The sequence below is a fragment of the Manis javanica genome, chromosome 8 (assembly GCF_040802235.1).
Source record: "Manis javanica isolate MJ-LG chromosome 8, MJ_LKY, whole genome shotgun sequence".
NCBI classification, from domain to species: domain Eukaryota; kingdom Metazoa; phylum Chordata; class Mammalia; order Pholidota; family Manidae; genus Manis; species Manis javanica.
In genome coordinates, this window is record NC_133163.1 from 12,680,155 (window position 1) to 12,707,430 (window position 27,276).

General features: G+C 47.1%; 1 protein-coding gene across 9 annotated transcripts in view; it reads left to right on the forward strand.

The window, feature by feature from the left end:
- Nucleotides 1-26,425, forward strand: part of CCDC88C (coiled-coil domain containing 88C) — a 128,121-nt gene extending 101,696 nt beyond the window's left edge. For 7 of the 9 annotated variants that reach the window (XM_036991675.2, XM_036991676.2, XM_036991681.2 and 4 more), the window contains 7 exons: nt 434-523; nt 1,836-2,071; nt 7,024-7,212; nt 18,490-18,558; nt 19,993-20,061; nt 20,887-21,176; nt 24,396-26,425. In XM_036991675.2, coding sequence (XP_036847570.2) covers nt 434-523; nt 1,836-2,071; nt 7,024-7,212; nt 18,490-18,558; nt 19,993-20,061; nt 20,887-21,176; nt 24,396-25,376 — 1,924 coding nt within the window. In that variant the 3' untranslated portion in view covers nt 25,377-26,425. Of the gene's footprint in view, nt 1-433; nt 524-1,835; nt 2,072-4,773; nt 5,215-7,023; nt 7,213-18,489; nt 18,559-19,992; nt 20,062-20,886; nt 21,177-24,395 lie in introns of those variants that run through there. The other 2 variants (XM_036991677.2, XR_005053984.2) reach the window with 2 other exon arrangements.
- Nucleotides 26,426-27,276: the final 851 nt, after the last annotated feature.

Sequence of the window (27,276 nt, forward strand, 5' to 3'; positions counted from 1 at the left end):
AGTAGTGTGACTTTGCTGAACAGACGTTTTCAACCTTGATGCCCATCCAGCTCCCTATAGCAGACCTCTCCCGCTCACCAAGCATATTGGTAATGTGCACCGCAGGAGCCGACCCTGTGTCTGACCCGAGTGCCCAACGTCCTGAGTGACCTGGCTGGAAAGTCCCTGGGACTTCTGGGCTGGAGTTTTCAGATGGTCAGAGGTTTGCTCCATGAGGTCACTTGCACCTAGATATCCTAGAGGGGCTTTGGCAAGACTCCTCAAGGTGTTAGGGCTTCCCAGACCCGTGTCAGACACTCTATTCATGTGTGCCCAGGTTGTGATGGCTGAATCCCTGAAAAATACTGGCCGGGTCCCCAGACTGCGCTGATAGCAGGTTTACATGTTTTATTTAAAACTGGATTGATAGTTTTCCTTTCCCCTGTCTTCACAGAGATAAATTAAATGCCTTACGGAGACATAAGGAAAAACTGGAAGAAAAAATTATGGATCAGTACAAGTTCTATGATCCTGCTCCAAAGAAGTGAGTTGACTTAAGTTCCAGGGACTTGAACACAAAACAGCAGGTCTGTCTTTTCAGTAAGGAGAGTGGAAACCGTGGCCGTCTAGAGCAGGGCCCATGTCCCCCCGCTGTCTGTGGGCAGGTCCCTCCCATCACAGGAAGTCTCAGCTTGCTTTCAGCCCTGCCCTCCGTACTCTAGCTTGTCCTGTGAGGGATGGTCAGTGCCCGCTGACCTGAGGAGACATGGGCTTAATTCAGCCACAAGCCCTGTCCAGGGGACAGAGTCTGTGGTTTGGGAGCCATTAAAGCAGGACAGAAGGGTCGTTCTCAGGGTTTATGTCAAGATGTAGCAGGACGCACAAAAAAACCACACTGCTATATTGGGAAGGAAGCCTGTGTAGGACACCTCAGTCAGCCCCATGGTCAAACATAGGCGCCTTTTGACCTTCCACAAGTCCGCCTGGATTCACTGAGCCCCACGAAGCCCTCACAGGCGTATTCCCTCCTCCAGCGGCAGCAGCCCCCTGGCCTGGGACTGGCTCAGGCACCTGGGGCACGGGCCCCCGTCCGGCAGGCCTTGGGCTTGTCCTGCCCCCACCCAGCCTCGAAGTTGAAATCATGACAAATCCTTCAAGGCCTCTGTGTGGAACCACAGAATTTCAGAACCTTAGTCTCAACCTTCTGTCTGACAGGGAAATTGAGGCCCAGGCAAGGAAATTGAGTGATTTGTGTAGACACACGTGCTTTTAGCCCCAGAGCCAACTGTTTCCTCCATCAGCTGCCTCCGTTTCCAGTTGGCTGCAGTGTTACTGTGCACTCTTTAAAGTCACTGTTTTTAATTCAAACAGCCCACCCTTTCCCACCCTGTCCCCCTCTCCCAGATCCCTCCATGCCAGTGGGGAGTCAGAGAATGCCAGCTTATTTCCCTTGCTGTCAGCATTAGCAGAGAAGGAGCAGTTCTGTGACTCTGCTGCAAATCGTATTTTGATGGAAAAACTGCTACTGCACACAGATTAGCACAGTCGTACTTTTTTCACACGGATAAGAGTCAGCGGCCGTGTTTGAAGTTCTGTTTTCCCAAGAGGCTGGTGTGGATTTCTGCCACCCAGTGGTCCCCGGGCCTTTGTCTAACTGAGAATTAAGTTCCACCCCCTGAGACCCAAATACGATGATAATGGTGATGGTGAAGAGCGCCGTCATTCTGAACCCCACCTGAATGGCCAGACTTCCCAGGCTGGTGATGGAAATTCCAGCCCACATGAGGGCACCCAGTGACCTGCTGGAGGGGCAGAGAGGGTTGGTTGTGTCCTTCTGAAAATCTACTTCTCACCAGGAAAAACCACTGGATTGGAGCCAAAGCCTTAGTCAAACTCATCAAACCAAAGAAAGAGGGTTCCAGAGACCGACTAAAGTCAAGCACAGACAGCCCTCCTTGGCAGCTGGAGTCCCCAGACCTAGGCTCGCCATCTGCCCAGCCTCTCAGATCCCAGTCAGAGAACCCTGAAACCACCCCGTCTGGCTCAAACTGTGCAGTAGAGCACGATGCCCACACCGGGCCCGTGGGTAAAGGTAGGAGAGGCTGACCTGGTCCCTGGCCGCTGTGGGGGTCACGGAAGGGTGTTCCAAAGGGCTCTTCTGATCGAACAGAGTGGAACAAGGAGGTGTGGGTGTGCACGCGTGTGTGGGTGTGGAAGGGGATGTGCTGCATACGTACACATCTGCCTCCTTAGATATGTGAATAATCAAGTGGAAGATGTAAATCCTTGCCAGCATCGTTTCAGTTTTGACCCACGACAATTTTGTTATTTTAGAATGAGGAGGATCACTTGTCATGTAAGACAGTGGCAGGGACTCTAATGTCCAAATACACAGGCACCGTAAAGACCAGCTCAGTAGCGTGTTTTGGGGTTTCCTTGTATGTGTCAAAGATTTAGAGTAAGCTATTTCTGTAGGGAAACCCCAGGTGCATTTGAAACATTCTATACATGTGCAAGATCTTCAGCAAGTCCTTGTGTGGCTCTGATCTTTTTATCACTTTGAAAGGTGAGTCAGGCTTTCTCCAACCTGATCTGGCCTTCAGTCCTACCAGCCATGGGGCATGGTTTACCTTTTCACTTAGGGCTGTCATTTGGAGGTTCTGAAGTGAATTTCTAATTGTTGGTGCTATATTTCATTAAATTTTAAGCGGCTCTCTATTGGCTGCATAATTGCTTTATCTACCGCTAGAGGGAAAAACACTGGCAATCCAATGATGCATTGCTTTACCGGTTAGAATTTTTTATTATACTCTTGCTGGGAACTTCTACAAGATTTAGACAGATATTTGTGCACACACATAAAAGAAAAATATGAGCAAAATAAATTGGTGTGGCAATGGCAGTTTTGTCCAAGTTGTCACCTGGCCAGTGGTGACTCTAGAACCCCATCTAAACTGCATCCTGATTTCAGAGATGTTAAGGTGTGGGGAAACAGTGTGCACCTTAGACTTGATTAAACACAGCTGTTTCTTTAAACATCATTAAATTTCCAAGTTGACTTTTAAAAATTGTATAGTGGATTTTTTAAATCTATAAACCTGCCAGACCTGCACCCTGAGTAGTTTAAATGCTTATGAAGGAAACTAGGGCTTTCTGAAGGTCAGGCCAATGCCCAAGACCCATGCGCTCTTGGGAGCTGAAGTGGCAGCACTGAGGGCTGGTGACAAGCCACCCCCTGAGTGTGGCGTGTACATGCCTTTCACACGTGACATTCCGCACTGTATTGTTGAGGTGAATGTAAAAAAGAAAATGTAAAAAAAAACTGTAAAAAAGAAAATGCACAAGATGCACATTGTTTGGGGCCTAATGTTGCATTCCCATTCTTTGTCTGAGGTCAGATTAGGTAAAAGGCTCACATGCAGGTAAATAATAATGAAGTTTAATGTTTGTTTTTATCTAGAGGAGCTCTGTTGTCTCAGGCTTTCATATTGGCTATTTAAAATTTTTGACATCTATTACCTCAACTGGTATTGTTATTTAAGTTGACTTAATTAACTATACTCAGCCTAATTGAGTCAGGAAAACTTTCAGAGGAAAAAAAAGGCTTGACTGGTCCAGTCTGTCGTGATGCATGAATAAAATGATCAGGTCGGTGATAATTATTAATGACAGCAGCCATGGATTGGGTGCTTTCTCTGGGTTCAGCAGCCTTTTAGCTAATGTACATGCCTTATCTGTCTCATTTAGTCCTATCTACCTGTGAGGTAGGCACCATTAATCATCCCCTTTTAAGAATGAGAAAGTAAGGCTGAGCAAGGTGAAGTGGTAGAACTGGGATCTGAACACAGGTCTGTTGGATGCAGAGTCTGAGCTCTTAACCACTATGTGAACTGCCTGCAGTTAGAACTGTTTTGGTCCTAGAAGATGCTGAACAAACCTGCTGCAGAGCCTTGTGCACTGGCATTGAATAAAGCCGGTCCCATACTGGTGGTGTGAGCAATGGCCGCCAGGTGGTGCTATGGAGAAAGAAGTGACAGGTTCCAGTGTTAACCTCAAATCAGAAATTGGTTAAATGGGTTATGTTCATGTATGACATGTCAGAACAGTTGTCTGCTCTGATAAGACTATAATTTAAAGGTCATGAAGTGAGGGATGGGAGTAGAGGATGTATGGGAGGTCTGAAAGGACATAATTCTTGGTTTTGAGTGGTTTGGGGTATGAAAAGAAATATTTTCATTATTTTTAAACACATCCTGTCAAAAGAGGTTATTTTAGATATACAAAAATTATCAGTGAACACGGCAGGTAGACGGCTTCAGTACAGCAAACCAGAAACATATCATTTAAGTGTTTGCAAGGTCTTTGAGCAACTAGAATAGGAGTAGTGTGTGAGCCATATTGTCTGGGATCCTGTCATTAAAATGGATGAGTAAGAGAAGCTGGGTCCTAAATTAATAAACATTCTTATTTAATAATTTAGCACATTGAAATTGAAAAATAGTCTAAGCTGTTGGCTCCTTGAGCGATGTATAATCCCCCTCACGTGCTGAATAAGTAAACCATTGGCACTAAGATGCCACTAAATTAATTAAATTGAGTCGGAGCATAAATGATTTACTGGTCCTGATTCTGGTCTTGTCATCAATATTGTTGCCATCTTTTCTGGGTTGGACAGGATTTTGATTTCCTGAGTACATTTAGCTAATTCAGTATCATTTGTTATTAGTATTCATTTCATTTATTTGTTGTTGTTTTTTTCCCTCCTCTTGGATTATCCGGGGAATAACAATTTAGCAACTCAGCGCAAAAAGAGTCCCTTTTTGAGAAGCAAAAGCAAGGACAAAGACAAGCCTCCAGCCGCCCCCGCGGCTCTCTCTAAACGCCTGCGGTTCTGGTCTTCCTCTGACATCCCATCCTCTCCTAACGAGCCTCTCCCTTTCTCAGAAATGGGAGATTTCTAATCCTTTTCCTTTATCATATGTCTCATCATGCATCCTCCTTCATTTCTGAAACTCAAACAAACAAAAAACAGTAACTAAAGGCCACATGACCTGTAGTGGACCCTTCCTCCTGACCCTAATTCCAAGCCAAGCTTAAAGTAGCCAGCGTGGATTCTGATTTCAAAAGAGAAGATGAGTTGTCACACCCTCTGGACCGTTTCTCCAGCACAGCACAGTTTTAGGGGAGCCTCAGGACGTCCATGCACAGGTCCCTGGGCCAGGATGTCCATGCTGAGTAAGTCCAGTGGTCGTGTGCTGGTCCCTCTCTCTTGCACCTGCAGGCTTATGTCATGCCCGTATGTAAAGCAGAACTGGTCAGTTGTTGCTATGCTTCTTCCTAAAATATATGGCCTCTGTCAAGTGAGATTTTTTAAGAAGCTGAATGTAAAACTGCTGCCCTTTCTCTCTCTTTGTCAGAGCACCGAATTGTTGGCTTCTGCTTAGATGTGTTCTATGCTTTGAAGGATGTATTGCTTCATTCAAGCATTTTGAATAATTGGATCGATGTTGCTGAGCCAGAGTTCAGCCCAGAATGAAGTTTTATGACTGTGCTGTAGTTCTTTGACTTTGGATGCTGAAGTTTAAGCAGCAGTGAACAGAAAGAGCATCAGCACATCAGTCACGCCCAGACCAGAAGAAATGCTGGTCAATAGAGGCCTTTAGCTGCAACACCCGCAGTTTCCTCACTAAAAAACTCAGACCCTCCAACATCATATGTCGAGGATTTTCTACCTTCAGTCATTCTTATATCATCTTCCTGACTTATGCATATCTTTATATCCCCTGTATGATTACTTACATATTTCCCCTTGAATTGACTCATCCTTTCCACTTAAATTTATTTTAAAAGGAAAGATTATTATCAGTACTGTAAATGGGAAACCAGCATCACCAGAAAAAGGTGGTAACCGTAAAAAATAAATACGAAACTATCACAACGTTGGAGTCCGTTGGTGTGGTACTGGCCCCAATCCCACACACCCCTCAGGGGGGCTGCCCTGGTCCTCCAGGCCTGTCTTCCCAGCATGCTGTTGGAATCCTGCTGTGCCTCTGCCATTCATGCTGTTTGCTTATCCCCACCCACCCTCTGCTCCTCATTTTAACTTCACCCGTTGGCTGCCTGTCCTGACTCATTCTGCCAGACTTGAATCTTGCTTCTCATCAAGGTTATATTTCAATATCCAAATTTTTGCGTGGTCGCAGGTTGTAAGATTTGGACTTTGGCTGAAGGGCAGGTAGAGTGAGATCCCTGAAGGAGCTTGGAGAGGGACTGACATCTTGATGGGGGTGTGGCTCTGGGCCCACAGCCCGTGGGCACCTGGTGCAGGATGCTGTGCGGCATTGCCCTACACTAGTAGGACCTTCACCTGCTACTTTTTATCCTGTATTTGGAGAGCCCACCCCTTTCCTACTACTAAGACATTGAAGGTGGTGTTTTTTTTTTTAATGTTTTTGTGTAGGATTTCATTTAACTTGACAAGAGTATCATGATAGAAAATTAGAGATTGCAGAAAAGTACATGATACAAGGAAAAAACCACTCTTGCCTGTCTCGCCATGCAGAGAATTAAGACTTCTTACGCAAATTATTGTCAGGGAGGCAATAAACTATCACATCGCAAGTGAAGCCAGTGGCAGGACGGACACATATCCTGGACCTTTGGGTGCAGGTCCAGAGTGATCCTGAGGAAACATCTGTCACGATCTTTGTAAAGCAGAGATTTGTTACCTACAGTGTACACAGCAGGCGTGTCCTGTGGTTAACGTGTTGGACCTGTGCCAACATTTTGTGTATCTGCTTGAGTTCTTCCTTTACTTTCGCCCAGCCTCTCAGGACTCATAGTATGACCCATCCTTAGGGCCAGGGCCAGCCTCTTGGGCCCCCAACAGGCCTGCAACCAGGACCCTCCTGTTTAAACTGCAGCCCAGCTTTTGTCCCTGTGGCCCGTGTGTCTTGCTGACCCTGCTTCCAGGCCTCCATGTTGTAGCCCAGCCTTGGCACAGGGTCTCGCAGCCCCATTTCTCAGTGTCCTTCTCTGCCCCAGGCTCCGGAGACCTAAAACCAAAGCAAGGGTCCCCGCACAGAGGCAACCCTGACCGCACAGATGCCTCTGCTGACCCAGCCGTGAAGCCCTGGCCTTCGGAGCTGGGCTCCCGGACCTGCTCCACCTCGGCCGTCACTACAGCCGCCTCCAGCTCCACCCCCGCCTCCCGGCACCCAGGCCGCCCCAAAGGTGAGTCCTAGCAGAAGCCAGAGGATGAGCATCAGGGGCCCAGGGGCCTCCCCCAGGACTCCAGGCTCTCAGAGGCAGGAGGGGTCTCCCAGTGGTAAGCAGAGCCGCTAAGCTGCAGGCAGGCTTTGGCGTCACACAGATTCAGACCTCAGCTCTGCCAACCTCCTGGGAGACTTTGGACATATACCTTCACCATCTAGAGGCCCAATCCTAAACTGCTAATGAGAAAGCCCCAGAACTCACTCCCACTACCACCTTCAGGAATTGGTGGCAACAAGCAGCTCCAGAAGACTGATGGGCTAAAAGCAAGCAACTGCCCTCACCTCACCCTGGTAGAAGTCTGGAGGGTTTATTCTCTGTGGAGGATGCATGACAGGGTCTCTGAACTGGAGGTCAGTTGATACAGTAGAAGACAGACATGCTAAACCAAATATAAGGGGATTTGGGAAAGGGTTTACAGACCATGTCTCCCAGCAGGCCAGGAACCACGTGTGTTCACACGTTTAGACCTGAGGTTTAAATGGTTTTCAAGTCATCTAATTGGCTTGAGGAATTCCCAACAGAGTGGCTCAGTCAGATCTTGTCAGGTGAAGCCCATGGAAGTTCAGCAATCCCTGGACACCTAAGGGAAGCTTCCAACAGAAAACTGAGACCAGAAGCAGTGGGAGAAGCATCAGAGTAAACAGACGCGAAGAACAGAATGAAAGCTCTCAGATGCCTGTCATTTACATAGTCGGAGGTGAAGTTGTGATACTCATGAAACAAGAACTGAACGCTGTAAAAAGGAACAGGGGGAAAGCACGGGAGATTTAAAATATGCAAACAAAAAGGAGAAAAGGTAATGCTTAATACTTATAATTTAGAGATGTGAAAGCACCCACAGAATCAGCTGAAAGTAATTACCTCTGGGGCGTTAGAAATTGGAGAAAACAAGAACTGGTTATCATTTCTCATAATAAAATCACCCACTTGACTCTTGACATTGAGGGTATGCATAACCTTGGTTTGAGAAACAAAGCAGAGACAGACGGGGGCCCCTGCCCTCCAGGCAACACACTAGTTTCATGACCTTGTCCCAGTTGTTTACAAGTAGAAAACACCCCTGGGGAGGAGAGGAGTTGAGGGGGCACAAGACAGTCAGGCTGTCCCTCTACACTCCTAGCCAGACACCAGAAGTAGCAGTCAAGTGTAGGGTGTGACTGCTGGCTGGGACAGGCATGCTCTGAGCCCAGCATGGCAAGGGTGACCATGGCCACTGGTCAGAAGTCTCCCCTAGTCTCCAGGCTCTGGGATGTGGAAGTCCTGCCTGGTCCCGGGGGGGCTCTGGGAATACCATCCCCTCTGGGAATTCAGCCTGTGTGGCTCAAGGTCCAGCCCGCTCCCCGGGCTAACCCACAGGCTGTCTCAGCCTGGATCCCATCCCTGAACCAGAGCCCAAGCCTGGTAACATCCCTGGCTGTTCATACACCGGAGAGCCTACACAAGCGCCCATCAACACCGCAGGCCCAGCTCTGCCCTCGGCAGTTCCCTGGCAGCTGGTTCTCATGCTCCTGGCCTCCACTGCTGGTGGGCATTTACCCATTTTCACAACAGACACCCCTCTGGGGATCAGCCATTTCTTTAAGTAAATCTGGTTCTTTTTAGAGTAGAATTTAATAATTAAGATCTGGACACTGCACAGTTGGCATTGCTTCTAGACCCTTTCAGTGAAGAGAGAGAGCATACATATATTATGAGTTCATGTTGGTATTTCCATTTCAAATTTAACATTACAGGGATTGTTTTTCTTCCTTGATTTCATATTTGTGGGCCATTATGTCTTGTCTCCTGAAATGTTTACTTATTTTTTCCCCCAAAATAGGCAATGATAGTTTTAATTATAATACCAATATTAATACTAACAATAAAGTTAAATTTTCTTTGTAGTTCTTTTAGTCCTTAGGTTATATCTCACTAAGGATGTAGAGTTTTTTTTTTTTGTTTTTTGTTTTTTTTTTTTTGAGAGGGCATCTCTCATATTTATTGATCAAATGGTTGTTAACAACAATAAAATTCAGTATAGGGGGGTCAATGCTCAATGTACAATCATTAATCCATCTCAAGCCTAATTCTCGTCAGTCTCCAATCTTCTGAAGCATAACGAACAAGTTCTTACATGGTGAACGAATTCTTACAGAGTGAATAAATTCTTACATGGTGAACAGTACAAGGGCAGTCATCACAGAAACTTTCGGTTTTGATCATGCAATATGACCTATAAACCATCAGGTCAAATATGAATATTCATTTGATTTTTGTACTTGATTTATATGTTGATCCCACATTTCTCCTATTATTATTATTATTTTTATTTTTAATAAAATGCTGAAGTGGTAGGTAGATGCAAGATAAAGGTAGAAAACATAGTTTAGTGCTGTAAGAAGGCAAATGTAGATGATCAGATGATCAGGTGTGTGCCTATGGACTAAGCATTAATCCAGGCTAGACAAGGGCAGCAAAACATCCACGGATGCAGAAGATTTCTCTCAAAACAGGGGGGGTGAGGTTCTGAGCCTCACCTCTGTTGATCCCCAAATTCTCACCTGATGGCCCCCCTGCGACTGTGCCTGTCTTAGGTTGTTCCTCCCTTGAGGAATCTTACCCGTCTCTGGCTAACCAGTCATCTTCCGGGGCCATACAGGGAAATGTAAAGTTGGTAAGTGAGAGAGAAGCCATATTGTTTGCAAAGGTTAGCTTTTTACTTCTTTGCAGATTTATGCCCTGTGGCTTCTATGCCCAGCACTTGTCTCGAGGTATCTTTACCACCTGGAGGAATTATGATACTCGGTAAATTCGATATGAGGCACGAATTCTATTTAAAGTTTGTAATTAGGAAGGAAGAAGAAAAGCTATAGATGTAGCATATGAAGGAAACTTGGGAGGATTGATTATTTCTTTGACATATCTTCTTGTATAGTACCTTAAGTATGTATAGGTTTTAAACTACTAACTAATTTGCACACACATATTGACATAATAGGAATACGGTGACATAAACAAAGCAAATCTATAATTACCAGCCATCTCCAGTGAAGCCAAGAAAACCATTTAGGCACCCTAGGCATTTGTGAAAATTTATCTATGATATGATGGATATTTTCCAACTGTACTTGAACCATCAGACAAATTAAAGCAGCCCATTTCTGGGATCTGTTCACATCCCATATGTTCTTTTAACCATAGATAGTCTATAGTCATGAGATTTTGGGGTGCTACAACTTGCACCCCTCCCAACTCCTGGTTGAGTTCCAACAGACAGATCCGGTCAAATTCGTTGTCTCACTGTATGCACATGCCAGCCTAGACATCTCCCTCCTCCTTCTCATGGCAAGTCCAGGAGATGGTGGGCTGGATGCAGCCACAACCGCAGCATCGTCCGGATCCCTGTGGAGGCTTTTTGATGATCATCCCCCGGCACGAGTCCTCCAGAGAGTGCTGATGCCGGAAGCTCCTCCTCATATCGTATCTTAGTTCATTTTCTGGGTATCCAAGCTAGGCCTTGATCTTCTGCGTAGAAACAAACAGACCCTTTGCCCACACTTTGACATGCCCTCTATACCACTGTGCAGAACTCATTGGAGGTCAGCACACAGTAACTGCTTTTTTTTTTTTTTTTTTTTTTAATTAAGAGAAAGGAATATTATCAGAAAAGAGTACCTCCATAGCTGATCATCTGACACCCTTTAAGTGATCAACATTAAGGATATTTAAAGCATGCGTTGATCTTTGATTTACCAATAGTTTTATCCTGTTAAGGAGTAATCCCCCTTTTCTTTCTTTCTTTCTTTTTTTTTTTTTTTTTAAATTTTTAATCTACACTTACCTGAAGAATACTATGTTTACTATGCTCTCCCCTATATCAGGTCCCCCCTAACAACCACATTACGGTTACTGTCCATCAGCTTAGCAAAATGTTGTAGAGTCACTACTTGTCCTCTCTGTGTTGTGCAGCCCACCCTCCCCTTTCTCCCTCCCCCCCATGCATGCTAATCTTAATACCCCCCTTCTTCTTCCCCCCCCTTATCCCTCCCTGCCCACCCATCCTCCCCAGTTCCTTTCCCTTTGGTACCTGTTAGTCCATTTTTGGGTTCTGTAATTCTGCTGCTGTTTTGTTCCTTCAGTTTTTCCTTTGTTCCTATACTCCTCAGATGAGTGAAATCATTTGGTATTTCTCTTTCTCCGCTTGGCTTATTTCACTGAGCATAATACTCTCCAGCTCCATCCATGTTGCTGCAAATGGTTGGATTTTTCCACTTCTTATGGCTGAGTAGTATTCCATTGTGTATATGTACCACATCTTCTTTATCCATTCATCTACAGATGGACATTTAGGTTGCTTCCAATTCTTGGCTATTGTAAATAGTGCTGCGATAAACATAGGAGTGCATCTGTCTTTCTCAAACTTGATTGCTGCGTTCTTAGGGTAAATTCCTAGGAGTGGAATTCCTGGGTCAAATGGTAGGTCTGTTTTGAGCATTTTGATGCACCTCCATACTGCTTTCCACAATGGTTGAACTAATTTACATTCCCACCAGCAGTGTAGGAGGGTTCCCCTTTCTCCACAGCCTCGCCAACATTTGTTGTTGTTTGTCTTTTGGATGGCAGCTATCCTTACTGGTGTGAGGTGATACCTCATTGTAGTTTTAATTTGCATTTCTCTGATAATTAGCGATGTGGAGCATCTTTTCATGTGTCTCTTGGCCATCTGTATTTCTTTTTTGGAGAACTGTCTGTTCAGTTCCTCTGCCCATTTTTTAATTGGGTTATTTGTTTTTTGTTTGTTGAGGCGTGTGAGCTCTTTATATATTCTGGACGTCAAGCCTTTATCAGATCTGTCATTTTCAAATATATTCTCCCATACTGTAGGGTTCCTTTTTGTTCTATTGATGGTGTCTTTCGCTGTACAGAAGCTTTTCAGCTTAATGTAGTCCCACTTGCTCATTTTTGCTGTTGTTTTCCTTGCCCGGGGAGATATGTTCAAGAAGAGATCACTCATGTTTATGTCTAAGAGGTTTTTGCCTATGTTTTTTTCCAAGAGTTTAATGGTTTCGTGACTTACATTCAGGTCTTTGATCCATTTTGAGTTTACCTTTGTATATGGGGTTAGACAATGGTCCAGTTTCATTCTCCTACATGTAGCTGTCCAGTTTTGCCAGCACCATCTGTTGAAGAGACTGTCATTTTGCCATTGTATGTCCATGGCTCCTTTATCAAATATTAATTGACCATATATGTTTGGGTTAATTTCTGGGGTCTCTAATCTGTTCCACTGGTCTGTGGCTCTGTTCTTGTGCCAGTACCAAATTGTCTTGATTACTATGGCTTTGTAGTAGAGCTTGAAGTTGGGGAGTGAGATCCCCCCTACTTTATTCTTCTTTTTCAGGATTGCTTTGGCTATTCGGGGTCTTTGGTGTTTCCATATGAATTTTTGAATTATTTGTTCCAATTCATTGAAGAATGTTGCTGGTAATTTGAGAGGGATTGCATCAAATTTGTATATTGCTTTTGGCAGGATGGCCATTTTGACGATATTAATTCTTCCTAGCCATGAGCATGGGATGAGTTTCCATTTATTAGTGTCCCCTTTAATTTCTCTTAAGAGTGACTTGTAGTTTTCAGAGTATAAGTCTTTCACTTCCTTGGTTAGGTTTATTCCTAGGTATTTTATTCTTTTTGATGCAATGGTGAATGGAATTGTTTTCCTGATTTCTCTTTCTATTGATTCGTTGTTAGTGTATAGGAAAGCTACAGATTTCTGTGTGTTGATTTTGTATCCTGCAACTTTGCTGTATTCCGATATCAGTTCTAGTAGTTTTGGAGTGGAGTCTTTAGGGTTTTTTATGTACAGTATCATATCATCTGCAAATAGTGACAGTTTAACTTCTTCTTTACCAATCTGGATTCCTTGTATTTCTTTGTTTTGTCTGATTGCCGTGGCTAGGACCTCCAGTACTATGTTAAATAACAGTGGGGAGAGTGGGCATCCCTGTCTGGTTCCCGATCTCAGTGGAAATGCTTTCAGCTTCTCGCTGTTCAGTATAATGCTGGCTGTGGGTTTATCATATATGGCCTTTATTATGTTGAGGTACTTGCCCTCTATTCCCATTTTGCTGAGAGTTTTTATCATGAATGGATGTTGAATTTTGTCAAATGCTTTTTCAGCATCTATGGAGATGATCATGTGGTTTTTGTCTTTCTTTTTGTTGATGTGGTGGATGATGTTGATGGATTTTCGAATGTTGTACCATCCTTGCATCCCTGGGATGAACCCCACTTGGTCATGGTGTATGATCCTTTTGATATACTGTTGAATTCTGTTTGCTAATATTTTATTGAGTATTTTTGCATCTACGTTCATCAGGGATATTGGTCTGTAATTTTCTTTTTTAGTGGGGTCTTTGCCTGGTTTTGGTATTAGGGTGATGTTGGCTTCATAGAATGAGTTTGGGAGTATTCCCTCTTCTTCTATTTTGTGGAACACTTTAAGGAGAATGGGTATTATGTCTTCTCTGTGTGTCTGATAAAATTCCGAGGTAAATCCGTCCGGCCCCGGGGTTTTGTTCTTGGGTAGTTTTTTGATTACTGTTTCAATTTCTTTGCTTGTAATTGGTTTGTTTAACTTTTGTGTTTCTTCCTTGGTCAGTCTTGGGAGGTTGTATTTTTCTAGGAAGTTGTCCATTTCTTCTAGGTTTTCCAGCTTGTTGGCATATAGGTTTTCATAGTAGTCTTTAATAATTCTTTGTATTTCTGTGGAGTCTGTCGTGATTTTTCCATTCTCATTTCTGATTATGTTGATTTGTGTTGACTCTCTTTTTCTCTTAATAAGTTGGGCTAGAGGCTTATCTATTTTGTTTATTTTCTCAAAGAACCAGCTCTTGGTTTCGTTGATTTTTGCTATTGTTTTATTCTTCTCAATTTTGTTTATTTCTTCTCTGATCTTTATTATGTCCCTCCTTCTGCTGACTTTAGGCCTCATTTGTTCTTCTTTTTCCAGTTTTAATAATTGTGATGTTAGACTATTCATTTGGGATTGTTCTTCCTTCTTCAAGTGTGCCTGGATTGCTATATACTTTCCTCTTAAGACTGCTTTCGCTGCATCCCACAGAAGTTGGGGCTTAGTGTTGTTGTTGTCATTTGTTTCTATATATTCCTTGATCTCTATTTTGATTTGTTCATTGATCCATTGATTATTTAGTAGCATGTTGTTAAGCCTCCATGTGTTTGTGAGCCTTTTTGTTTTCTTTGTAGAATTTATTTCTACTTTCATACCTTTGTGGTCTGAAAAATTGGTTGGTAGAATTTCAATATTGTGGAATTTACTGAGGCTCTTTTTGTGAGCTAGTATGTGGTCTATTCTAGAGAATGTTCCATGTGCACTTGAGAAGAATGTATATCCTGTTGCTTTTGGATGTAAAGTTCTATAGATGTCTATTAGGTCCATCTGTTCTAGTGTGTTGTTCAGTGCCTGTGTGTCTTTACTTATTTTCTGCCCGGTGGATCTATCCTTTGGGGTGAGTGGTGTGTTGAAGTCTCCTACAATGAATGCATTGCAGTCTATTTCCCTCTTTAGTTCTGTTAGTATTTGCTTCACATATGCTGGTGCTCCTGTATTGGGTGCATATATATTTAGAATGGTTATATCCTCTTGTTGGACTAAGCCCTTTATCATTATGTAGTGGCCTTCTTTATCTCTTGTTACTTTCTTTGTTTTGAAGTCTATTTTGTCTGATATTAGTACTGCAACCCCTGCTTTCTTCTCACTGTTGTTTGCCTGAAATATGTTTTTCCATCCCTTGACTTTTAGTCTATGCTTATCTTTGGGTTTAAGGTGAGTTTCTTGTAAGCAGCATATAGATGGGTCTTGCTTTTTTATCCATTCTATTACTCTATGTCTTTTGATTGGTGCATTAAGTCCATTTACATTTAGGGTGACTATTGAAAGATATGTACTTATTGCCATTGCAGGCTTTAGATTCGTGGTTACCAAAGGTTCAAGGTTAGCTTCTTTAGTATCTTACTGCCTAACTTAGCTCGCTTATTGAGCTGTTATATACACTGTCTGGAGAGTCTTTTCTTCTCTCCCTTCTTATTCCTCCTCCTCCCTTCTTCATATGTTGTGTGTTTTGTTCTGTGCTCTTTTTAGGGGTGCTCCCATCTAGAGCAGTCCCTGTAGGATGCCCTGTAGAGGTGGTTTGTGGGAAGCAAATTCCCTCAGCTTTTGCTTGTCTGGGAATTGTTTGATCCCACCATCATATTTAAATGATAGTCGTGCTGGATACAGTATCCTTGGTTCAAGGCCCTTCTGTTTCATTGCATTAAGTATATCATGCCATTCTCTTCTGGCCTGTAGGGTTTCTGTTGAGAAGTCTGATGTTAGCCTGATTGGTTTTCCTTTATAGGTGACCTTTTTCTCTCTAGCTGCCTTTAAAACTCTTTCCTTGTCCTTGATCCTTGCCATTTTAATTATTATGTGTCTTGGTGTTGTCCTCCTTGGATCCTTTCTGTTGGGGGTTCTGTATAATTCCATGGTCTGTTCGATTATTTCCTCCCCCAGTTTGGGGAAGTTTTCAGCAATTATTTCTTCAAAGACCCTTTCTATCCCTTTTCCTCTTTCTTCCTCTTCTGGTATCCCTATAATACGAATGTTTTTCCTTTTGTATTGGTCACATATTTCTCTTAGTGTTGTTTCATTCCTGGAGATCCTTTTATCTCTCTCTATGTCAGCTTCTATACGTTCCTGTTCTCTGGCTTCTATTCCTTCAATGGCCTCTTGCATCTTATCCATTCTGCTTATAAATCCTTCCAGGGATTGTTTCACTTCTGTGATCTCTTTCCTGACATCTGTGATCTCCTTCCGGACTTCATCCCACTGCTCTTGCATTTTTCTCTGCATCTCATCCCACTGCTCTTGCATTTTTCTCTGCATCTCATCCCATTGCTCTTGCATTTTTTTCTGCATCTCTGTCAGCATGTTCATGATTTTTATTTTGAATTCTTTTTCAGGAGGACTAGTTAGGTCTGTCTCCTTCTCAGGTGTTGTCTCTGTGATCTTTGTCTGCCTGTAGTTTTGCCTTTTCATGGTGATAGAGATAGTCTGCAGAGCTGGTACAAGTGACCGCTGGAAGAGCTTCCCTTCTTGTTGGTTTGTAGCCTTTTCCTGGGAGAATAGCGACCTCTAGTGGCTTGTGCTGGGCAGCTGTGCGCAGACAGGGCTTCTGCTTCCTGCCCAGTTGCTTTGGGGTTTATCTCCACTGTTGCTGTGGGCTTGGCCTGGCTGGGGCTGTTCCTCCAAAATGGTGGAGCCCCGTTAGAGGGGGAGCAGCCAGGAGACTATTTATCTCCGTAAGGGGCCTCTGTGCTCCCTGCTGCCCAGGGGGTTAGAGTGCCCAGAGATCCCCAGATTCCCTGCTTCTGGTCTAAGTGACCTGTCCTGCCCCTTTAAGATTTCCAAAAAGCACTCTCCAAACCAAAACAACAACAGCAACAATGAGAGAGGGAACAGAAAGGAAAAAAAAAAAGAAAAAACACGCGATTTTTTTTTTTTTTTTTTTTTTCCTCAGGTGCCGGTCCCAGGCACCCGCGCACTGGTCCTGCTGCCCTGTCTCCCTAGCACCAGGGTCCCTGTCCTTTCAAGGCTTCCAAAAAGCACCCACCCACCGGTCCCGCAGGGAAGGAACGCTCAATATTCTTTGTCCTCAGGCACTGGTCCCACGCACCCGCTCACCAGTCCTGCCGCCCTGCCTCCCTAGCACCGGGGTCCCTGTCCCTTCAAGGCTTCCAAAAAGCACTTGGCAAAAAGAGAGAAAAAAAAGGGGAAAAACGCGCGATTTCTTCCGTCCTCAGGTGCTGGTCTCAGGCACCCACCCACCGGTCCCACAGGGAAAAATGCGGGATATTCTTTGTCCTCAGGTGCCGGTCCCAGGCACCCGCTCACCAGTCCCGCCGCCCTGCCTCCCTAGCACCGGGGTCCCTGTCCCTTTTAGGCTTCCAAAAAGCACTCGCAGAAAAGAGAAAAAAAAAAGGGGAAAAACGCGCGATTTCCTCTGTCCTCAAGTGCCGGTCTCAGGCACCCGCCCACCGGTCCCGCAGGGAAAAACGGGGGATATTCTTTGTCCTCAGGCGCCGGTCCCAGCCACCCGCTCACCAGTCCCGCCACCGTGCCTCCCTAGCACTGGGGTCCCCGTCCCTTCAAGGCTTCCAAAAAGCGCTTGCCATAAAGAGAAAAAAAAAAAGGGGAAAAACGCGCGACCTCCTCCGTCCTCAGGCACCGGTCTCAGGCACCCGCCCCCAGGTCTCGCAGGGAGAAACGCGGGATATTCTTTGTCCTCCGGCGCTGTTCCCAGGCACCTCCTCACCGGTCCCGCCACCCTGCCTCCCCAGCAACGGGGGCCCGTCCCTCTAAGGCTTCCAAAAAGCGCTCGCCAAAAAAAAAAACTGCTCCGGTTTCTCTCCACCCGCCGGGAGCCGGGGGGAGGGGCGCTCGGGTCCCGCCGGGCTGGGGCTTGTATCTTACCCCCTTCACAAGGCGCTGGGTTCTTGCAGGTGTGGATGTGGTCTGGATGTTGTCCTGTGTCCTGTGGTCTCTATTTTAGGAAGATTTTTCTTTGTTATATTTTCATAGCTCTATGTGTTTTTGGGAGGAGATTTCCACTGCTCTACTCACGCCGCCATCTTGGCTCCCGCCCCCAGGATGTAGAGTTTTATATTCAAAGTTCACTGGAAGTAAATTTTTTTCTCTGTGTGATTATGTTAGCAATTTGATATGCAGTAAGATTTATTGCTGGTTTTGATTTTAGACTTTTTTAATCCTGTTTTTTAATATGTAAAATATTTGCATGGCTCAAAAGCTAGTTATATATATAAAAGCATACTTAGATTTCTGAGTCACATTCTCTCCATTTCCCTATCTCCATTCCAAAGTCACCCTATGGAAAAATTTTTTTTTTAGTTCCTTCTTTATATTACCAGTGTTTCATTTTGCACCTTCATTATTTTTCACTTAGACCTATATCCTGGAACTCTTTCTCATCCTTTTAATAGCTGCTTAATAATTAAAATGATACTATCACAGTTTGTTTGACCAGCCAGCCCCAGAGATGTCCCCTAGAAGTAAGATTGCTGGGTCAAAGGACAAATAAAAACATGCTTTTCCCAAATAAGAGCCCATATATTTTTTAAAGTTTTCCAGAAAATTTGGCTAATCAGGTTTAATAACCAGTAACCTGATTCTCACCATAGGCTCTAATTCAGATGACAGCCTCTGTGAGCCGTCCCTGGAGCTCGAGTGCACCAACCACAGGCAGCGTGGTAAGTGGTCCCATGCTGTGCCCTTCGGCCTGGGTTCACCCTGGTTTTCATCCATAGTACTTTTCCTTCAAACTAAGACCTTTGAGGAGGTCCAGCACCCAACACAGGTAAAAGTGGAGTTGTTATGTTGAAGGTGGGAATGGGGGGTCCACTGTTCCTTCCAGCTCCTTCTTTCCCCTGCCCAGGGGGCCTGATCTTTTAGCTTCTGCTTCTGTGCCTCCAGTGATGGGGAAACCATTATCTATAAAGTGTATCCCACTCCCAGAGGCTCTGGGTCCCCGCACTCTACAGTGCCCCGTTGGTTTGCTGGGAAGTTCTGCCAACCTACTCAGCACTGATTGCAGGGTCTCTCACTGTCCTCACTTGGATTTTATTTGCCCAGAGTTGCTCCAACTTGTATTTGGTCTTAGAAGTTGTTAGAAGCACTCGCCATTTGATTTAGGCATATTGTGCATTTCTGCAGAAGGGAAACACCGAATTACACCAGCTGTCTTAAAAATCCGAAGCTGCTTGGGGTTTTTACAATTTTTGAAAAACAAAACTCTTAAAAGCATGGGAAGATAATTCCTTTAAAAACTTAGTTTATGTTGAATTCAGTTTACTTCTGAAGGGATGGGCAGTCAGGATAGGAGCCAGCATTATCTCCTACCATAGTCATTGTCTTCAAAGTTTTATGGTGCTCACTTTAATTCACACAAATACAGACATTTGGGATTTATATGAGTAAAGCCAGGCTCCGTAGTGAAACAGTGTGACACAGGGAGCCCCTGTGTCTTCACACGGAGTGCAGGATAACACAGGGCGACGCTTGGCGAGTCACTGCACGGCCAGATGTGCGCTCAGTCAGCTGACCCACAGGGCTTCCTTCCAAAGGACCCTGACTCCTCGAGTTTCTCTCATGAGGAAAAAGAAGGGAAGGGGTTTTCAAATGCAGTATTTGGATGAACAGGCGTGTCTTTGGATCCTATTAATTTGTATCAGTTTTCCTTTAGTGAAACTTCTTTTTAAAGAGAGATGTATTTTGGTCACATTTTCCCTTCTCAAAGAGGGGAGTTTCTCTGCTTTTACACTATTCCCCAAAACTAAGTATTTTGGGTTCACCCCCAAACCCTGTTTGCTAACACGTTTTTTCAGACTCCTGCTATTTGCAGAATGCACTGACCCTTGGGAAATAGGTGCCCTGTGGAGCTGGTAAATGCACAGCAGACCTCCCTTGAGGGGCAGTCAGCAAAGCTTAAACACAGACTATGTGGCTAGACTTCCCCACGGGAGGAGAGAGAAACTCCCCAAGTCCATCCTTCCTGAGGGCGTTTGCCTTAGCTTTGGCATAGAGAGACTTTGTCACTTAATTTTTTCTAAAATTAGGTGGTTCAGTCTGGGATGTGCCTAGCTGGTCATTGGGCCTTCAGGTTAAATGTTCTCATTTCCTTTCAGTGTCCCGGCCAGGCAGCTCGGATAGCAATAGAAATGCATCCAGCGACAGCTCCCCTCTTAACCTCAAAGGTAAGTAGCCTTTCCTTCTGTGCACTTCTCAATGTATTTGGATCTTTGGCTCTGGGCTCATGTTATTCTTATATTAAAAATGAGTTAACCAGATTCTCATATGCATGATGCCTTTGCATTCATTGGCACACCATCTCGTTTTAAGCGAAGGACAGAGCAAAATCCATTTGAATGGATTTGGGTTCAAATGTCTTCAGCCCCACTGAGGAGCTCTGGCTACCTGGGCAAGTCCCCCACCCCCTGAATCTTAAAAGTACTTTATCTTTAGAGTGAGGATGATAGTAGTTCCATTCCTTGTGATCGGAGAACATAATAGTGGATGGCTTTGATTCTTTTAATTTTTTTGTTTCACGGTACAAGGTATGGTCCTCTGTTTTAACAAAGGTTTCCTGTGCATTTGGGAAGAATATATATATGCTGTCCCAAGACCAGAAACTCTTAGATTTTTTTCTTCTTGGTTTCCGCATGACCAGCCCCCAGAGGAACACCTAGCATGAAGCACAAGCTAAATAAACCTTTAATACATGAATGGGTGAGAGCTAAGGAGTGTGGTGCCTTACAGCTATTGCTAATTTAAACTTCTGCGGAAGCTTTCTACCTTTATCTCAAGGTTTTTTTGTTGTTGTTTTTTTTAATGCCAAAGTGAAATTCTAAAGCATTCCAAAAAGTCCTTAACACCCCAAATCCCAGCCTGGAAGAAGTGCGCCCTGTGTTCTCGGGCAAGTTCTGACTGTTCTCAGTGAGCCGGAGGCAGCCCAGAGCCCACGGGAGGCTGGCGGGAGGGAGACTGATGTGTGTTCCTCCCTGTGCCTCCCTGCCACCCAGGCTCCTCCAACCGGCTCCACGGCAGGTCCGAGAGCTTCAGCAGTGAAGACCTGATCCCCAGCCGGGACACGGCCACTCTGCCGAGGGACGCCAGCACCCCAGGACATACTGCCCTCGGCCGCCATGAGTACCCCCCGCCCCGGAATGGGCCTCTCCCCGAGGAGGGCATTCAGAAGTGGGCCATGGCCCAGCCCCATGCTGGGACGCGGCCCTGCTCCACCTCCCCGAGCAGCGAGATGGTCACCCTGGAGGAGTTCCTGGAGGAGAGCGGCCGGACCCCCTGCAGCCCTGTGAGTGGCCTGCGGCTGGGGCGCGGTGGGCCGCCTTCCCTCCCTCCCTCCCTGCAGGTCACTGCGGGCAGAGACTTTGGCAGCAAGGTCCCAAAGAGGCCTGGGAGCAGACCCTGGGTGCAGAGCCCACTGGATCAGAGGACAGCCACTAGCCAGCAGATCGCAGTGTGCTGGCCCCAGCCCCAGCCAGCCCTTGCCCGCTGTTTTCTCCATCTGTGAAGTGAGCAGGAAGAGCTTTGTTGCCAACGTGGAGCATAGGGCTGGTGTGGCCAACACCCCATTTGCAGGATTAGGGTCTCTACTATGCGTGTGACAAATCTCTGACCTACCCTGGGCCTTCACCAGCAGAGGTTGGCAAGTTTTTTGTCTAAAGAGCCAGATAGAAAATATTTCAGGCTTTCTGGGTCATACAGCCTCTGTTGCCACTATTAAACTGTCCTTTCAGTGGGAAAGCAGACTTAGACCATCTGGCAGTGACTGGGCCTGGCTGTGTTCCTATGAAACCTTGCTTATGGAGATTAACACCTGAGTTTCATGTCCACACGTCACAAAAGACTTGTCTTTTAACATTTTTTTCAATCATTTAAAAAGGTAAAAGCGATTCTTAGCCCACAGGCCATGTAAAAAACACATGGCCAGCTGGAACTGGCTCTCTGCTCTAGTTTGCTGACCTCTGTTCTGCAGCTCTAACCCTTGGCCCTCACCTGTATTAGGACACCCCTGTCACCTTCCCAGTGCCGCAGTTTAGCTTTTCTGAAGCTGCACGGGCATCTTCACACGCTGTCTGAATTCAGTCACATGAGCTGTTGGGATATTGAGTGGATGAAGTACACTGTCTTGCATTTGAGACCTTTTAAGGGTTTTTAATACTTCAGTGATTCTCATTCCCCTTAAATACATACAGTTGAACTTTCTCTAGCCATATGGTAAATTCTGTGACCTACCTTAATAGGCCACAGTGACAAAGGGAACACAAAATACTTGGTTGGTAGATACTTCCTGAGCCTCTACTTTGTGTTGGGCAGTGTGCCTGGTTCCTGTTCTTAAAAAACAAAGCACACCAGTTAAGCTTTTATCATATACTTGCTAGGTGCTTAGGCTTGTGGTTGGCCCCAAAAGGGAAATAGAAAACATGGTCCCTGCTCTCCCTTCATATATACCAAGCACTTGCTGTGTGCTGGAGTGGAGCCAAGGAGACCAGGCTGAGAAGGGCAAAGGCCCTGCCCTCAAGAAGTTTAAGGTCTGATGCAGTGGCTGAAACTTCAGCATGTATCAGACATCCCCGGTGGGGTTGCCAGGACGCAGGCTGGACCTTGGAGTTTCTGACTCAGTAGGTCTGAGGTGGGATACCCCGAGAACTTGCATCTTCACTCGGTTCCCAGGTGATGCTCACACCATCAGTGTTTGTTCAGGCTTCACACACTGAGACGCACTGACCCTATGGAATAAACGAGAACTGTCCAGAACTCAGGGGTGCCTGCAATTGGAAGGCTCGCGTTCTCAATCCTTTTCTGATATGAGCGTCCCAGTGAGTTTCCTTTCCCTCTGCAGATGTTGGGGAGGGTGAGTCCTGCCGCTCAGCTCAGACCTGTCCTCGTAGTCCCCGTTGTCCCCGTTGTCCCCATTCCCGACGGTCCATATCACTGCCTGTCTCTTTTCAGCCTAAACAGGCTGGAGCAGTTTCTGATGGAAACTGATTCTTGGCCATTGAGAGCCGCCCCACCTCTCATCATCTCCCTGGGATGCTCAGCCCCACTCACCCCACACGCCTGACACCTCCTGCCCTTCCTCAGTCATAGCAGTGCCCCGCCGTGCCTCGTGCTCTCGGTGTGGATGGTGCTAGGAGAGGGGGTGTCCCAACACGGGCTCCCTGGGTGGCCAGAGAGGGTGGCTACTCCAAGGTGGGCATCAGAGACTTAGAGGAATGCGGAAAGGGGCCAGTGGTGGGGAAAGGGTCGGGCAGCTGTAGCCTTTCGTCCTTGAACTGCCTCTTTAGATGTAGGACCAGACTTCTCTGACCTGAATTTCCTTGCCTCCTAAAGCTTGTTCTAGTACAACCTTACAAGGTTTGAGAATTAAATAAGGTTCTTTTCTTTTTTTGACGGTTACCCCTGTGGTTCCTAGCACAGTGCCTGCCATGAATGGTTCCTGTTGATATTAATGTCCTAAGGGCTTGCTGCCCACCCACCTGAGATCTGTGGCTTCAGACTGGTGTAAAACGGCAGATTGCATCTCTGGCAAGTGAGATCCAGATGGTTTTCAAGGGCCAGGTGGAGTTGGCGGGTGTAGATGGCTCCTGAGCCACTGACCTGGCTGTGGACTGTCACCCCTGGCAGGTTGCAGCAGGCTGGGGTCTGATGGCATCAGCTCTCATCTCCCCCATGAACTCACTTCCTTTCCTCTCTGTGCCATGTCTGTCAGCGTCAGAAGGAACCTCTGCTTGGCTCCTCCAGGCTGTAAGGTGCTGGCAGAAGGCTGAAGGTACCCAAGCAGGTCCTAGACTTCGGCCTACCCCAGGGGTCATGGTTCCCTGGCCAGGGGAGGCTCAGCCTGGCAGCAGCCACCCGAGAAGAACAGTGTGGCAGCTGGGCTGTCAACTGTACCCCGCTCCCCTGTGCGGCCTCACCGTTCTCCTGCTGGCCTACCTTTCTGGTTGCCCTCACCTCCCACTGTGCCTTCCTTTCCTCTTTCTCACGTCAGGAGAAAGATCTGAGTGGCTATGAGGGTGCTGAGTGTAGTTGTGGCTTTTTGGGAGCTGGTCTTGTTTCTCCTCTTCTCTGTGGCCCAAGATAAAGCCCGTGCAGTGTGTCTTGAGTGTGGAGGGCCGACAAGGAAAGGAAGCCCAGTCCTACTGGCCAGCAGGGGGCCTTCAGCTCTGCTCGGTGGAAAAACGGGAAGTGGATTCAGTTGGCGGTTGTCAGGCTTTTGGCCCCAACTTTTCCATAAAGTGGTTGGAGCCTGGTGGGAAGTCATTTCCTTCTCTGGGTCTGTTTTCTTGTTTGTCAAGTTGGGGGGCTGCCTGGGTGGCTCCTGGGGTTCTCTCCCTGATCCCAGCATTGCTCCACTGACCCCACCGACGCCACCGTCCCTACCAGGGCCAGCATGTGTGCCTTGATGAGACCAAGCGGGAGGGGCAGGCTTCAGCCCTGGCCTTGTGGGCTGCACAGGAGGCACCCTGGGTGGAAGGGGGCCTCTCACTGCTGCTTCTCTCCTCCGTAGGATGCTCCTAGTTGCCGGGATGACCTACTGAGTGACTACTTCAGAAAGGCCAGTGATCCCCCAGCCGTCGGAGGCCAGCCGGGACCACCCACCAGGAAGGAAGGGGCCAAGATGCCCACCAGCTCCGTGGCCCCTACTGTCCAGGTGGCCGTCAACACCCCCGAGGGGAAGCTGCTGAAGCCCGGACAGTACGTGAGGCCAAACTTCAGACCTGCTGAGGCCGAGGCTGCCCGCAGTAGGTCCCCAAGGCAGGTCCAGCCTCCCCAGAGCCTGTCTCTGGGCAGACCCCGGCAGGCCACGACGGCCCCACTGCCCCACACAGCTGCTGGCCGGAGCACATCCCTGAGCAGGGCCTTCAGCCTGGCCTCGGCTGATCTTCTCCGGGCCAGTGGGCCAGAGGCCTGCAAGCAGGAGTCCCCTCAGAAGCCAGGGGGCCCTGAGGCCTCAGGGGTCAGAGCAACAGGCAGTCACACCCTGCAAAGCCCCATGCCCCCTGGCTCCCACAGCTCGGTGCGGGAGCGGACCCCACCTGGGGGAAAGGCTGGCGGCTCCTGTCAGGGCCCGGCCCCCCGCAGCCGGCCCCTGGACGTGCGGCGCATCTCCCTGGCTCTTGCGAAGGATGAGAGGCTGGCTCCCTTGCGGCCGTCCACCCTGGCCCCGGCCGCTGGAGGCAGCAGTGGTCGCAATAGCCCCCAGCACTCCTCGCTGGCCACCGCCCCAGCCACCAGGACTAAGCCCCAAACACCCACACCCCCGGGGGACGGGGCCACCATCACCCCTCTTCGGGCAGGGCCCAGCCTCTCAGAGGGTGACGGGGTCCCAGGGCAGGGCCACAGTGAGGGGAGATCTCCTGACTTGGCTTCCCGCGCCAGCCGGGTCCCCGAAGACTTCAGTCGTGGGAGCAGCTTGAGGAGCACGCCCGCCTCCCCGGAGCCCGCTGGGGACCAGCAGACTGTGTGGTATGAGTACGGCTGCGTGTGACTCATCTCCTGGACCAGCAGCCCCGGGACCTTAAAACTACTGGTCCCCTCCTAGTGACGATGGCCTCCTCTCCTGTCGGCCTGTGGTGCCAGGGAGGGGTTAGAACGGGGACAAGGGTTCCTGCCTATTTCTCCTGTTGGGTTAATGAAAACACTGTGCCAAGCCCTAGGAGGGTACACTCCCAGGTGTGTGACATGTCTTTCTTATCTGTAGCCTCCAGAGACTGGTATCTTTTGAACAAATCCACTTGAGCACGGGGACAGTCAGAATTGCCTTGACAGCACTGACTTACCCCAAGCAGACACTATTTGAGCGTGCCCCCATAGAACACTCATTTGCAACTTGTTGACCTCCATTAAAGCCTGTATGTACTCACGTGTGCAAACACACGTGCTTATACAGCCGAGCCCTAGGGGCTCTGGAAACACCACTTCCTCTCCAAAAGCCACTGGATCCTAGGAGAAGCCCCAGACTGGCCAGACTACAAAGATCTTGAGGGCCTTGGATAGACCCCAGTGTCAGGCTTGCTGTCGAAATCAGGCAGCCTGCTGGGCGGTTCCTGGGGTCTCAAGTGCTTCCCTTTACCCCTGGGCTCTGCACTGCAGGCTTTGGGGAGGGAGGGCACATGGAAACCTGCCTTCCTTGGCTCACTTTTCTACAAACACTGGATCTGCTGGGCCTGGGCGGTGGGGCAGAGGGAAGCCCCGCCCCCTCCTGGCACATGTACATAGTGTACAGAGGGGAAGGAAGCGCGGGCAGGAGTGTGTGCTGCCTGCCTGAGTCGTGATGTGGCTGCAGAATCCCACCTTCCCGTCTCAGAGGAGATGTTGATTTATTTTGGAATAACTTCTTGTGGTAGAAACCAAATTTCTTTTAATATATTGCATATATGTACACACTCATGAAATATATGTACTTTGAGGGATCTATTTATGTTTTTTTGGAAGTCATCCTTTTCTTTCTGGAATCTTACCTGCTGCTCTGTGTATTTGGTCAGATTCCTGACACATTTTGTTTCCTGTTTAGTAAAGGTGCTCTTCTGAGATGTCCTCAACCTGGCAATTTTTTTAAAGATTTTTTTTTCTTTTGATTTACACTGAGAGAGAAACAGGGATGTTAAGACCAATTTTAGGAACGCTTTGGGTTCTGTATTAAATAGCCATTCATTCTGGAACACAGAGACAGGATTATAATAAAATGGGATGGAATCGAGTCCTAGTTTTCCTCACTGGACACTGTTGGCATCATTGGCCAGCCTGGGGTTGAGGGGTGAGGGGGGCTGGCACCCCAGAGAGCCTTTGCCCGCCCCCTTTGCTACTAGGTCAGAGCACATGTAAGCGTTTCCTGTTTATCGTGCAACAGCCTATTCCACACTCGCATTTAAGTTAGTATAAGTTGGATCCTGTTTTGATATGGGATTCATACCATGCCAGGAGCTCAGTGTAAAGTGGTCCTTCGGATTTTCCCCAGGCTACTCAGCTAGGTCTGGAATTTAGATCTCAGGAGTTTCAGATGGAGGGAGACGGGGAGGAGGGCGGGGGGAAGGCAGGCATAAAAATACCCACATAGGACAGAAACTTTCCTAAATGGGTTTCTGTCCAGTTGCTGCCTCAGTGTCTCCTTTCTTCTTCAAACTTCTTTAAGATGAGAGGCTCCTCTTGCAGCCAGTCGGACCTGATCCCTCAGTGGGAGCTGCCATCCACAGTGCTGTGAGCCAAACGGAGCAGCTGCTACGGTGTAGGCTTCATCCTGGGTGGCCTTTGTAGGATTTGATGCCTGGCCAGTGACTCCTTGAAATCCTCAGCCTGCCTTGTGCTCTGTCCCCACCAGGACAGCTCCAGTGTTCAAGCCTGCCAGCCCCTCATTCATGCCCTCCACAAACTCACCGAGAGCATCCTGT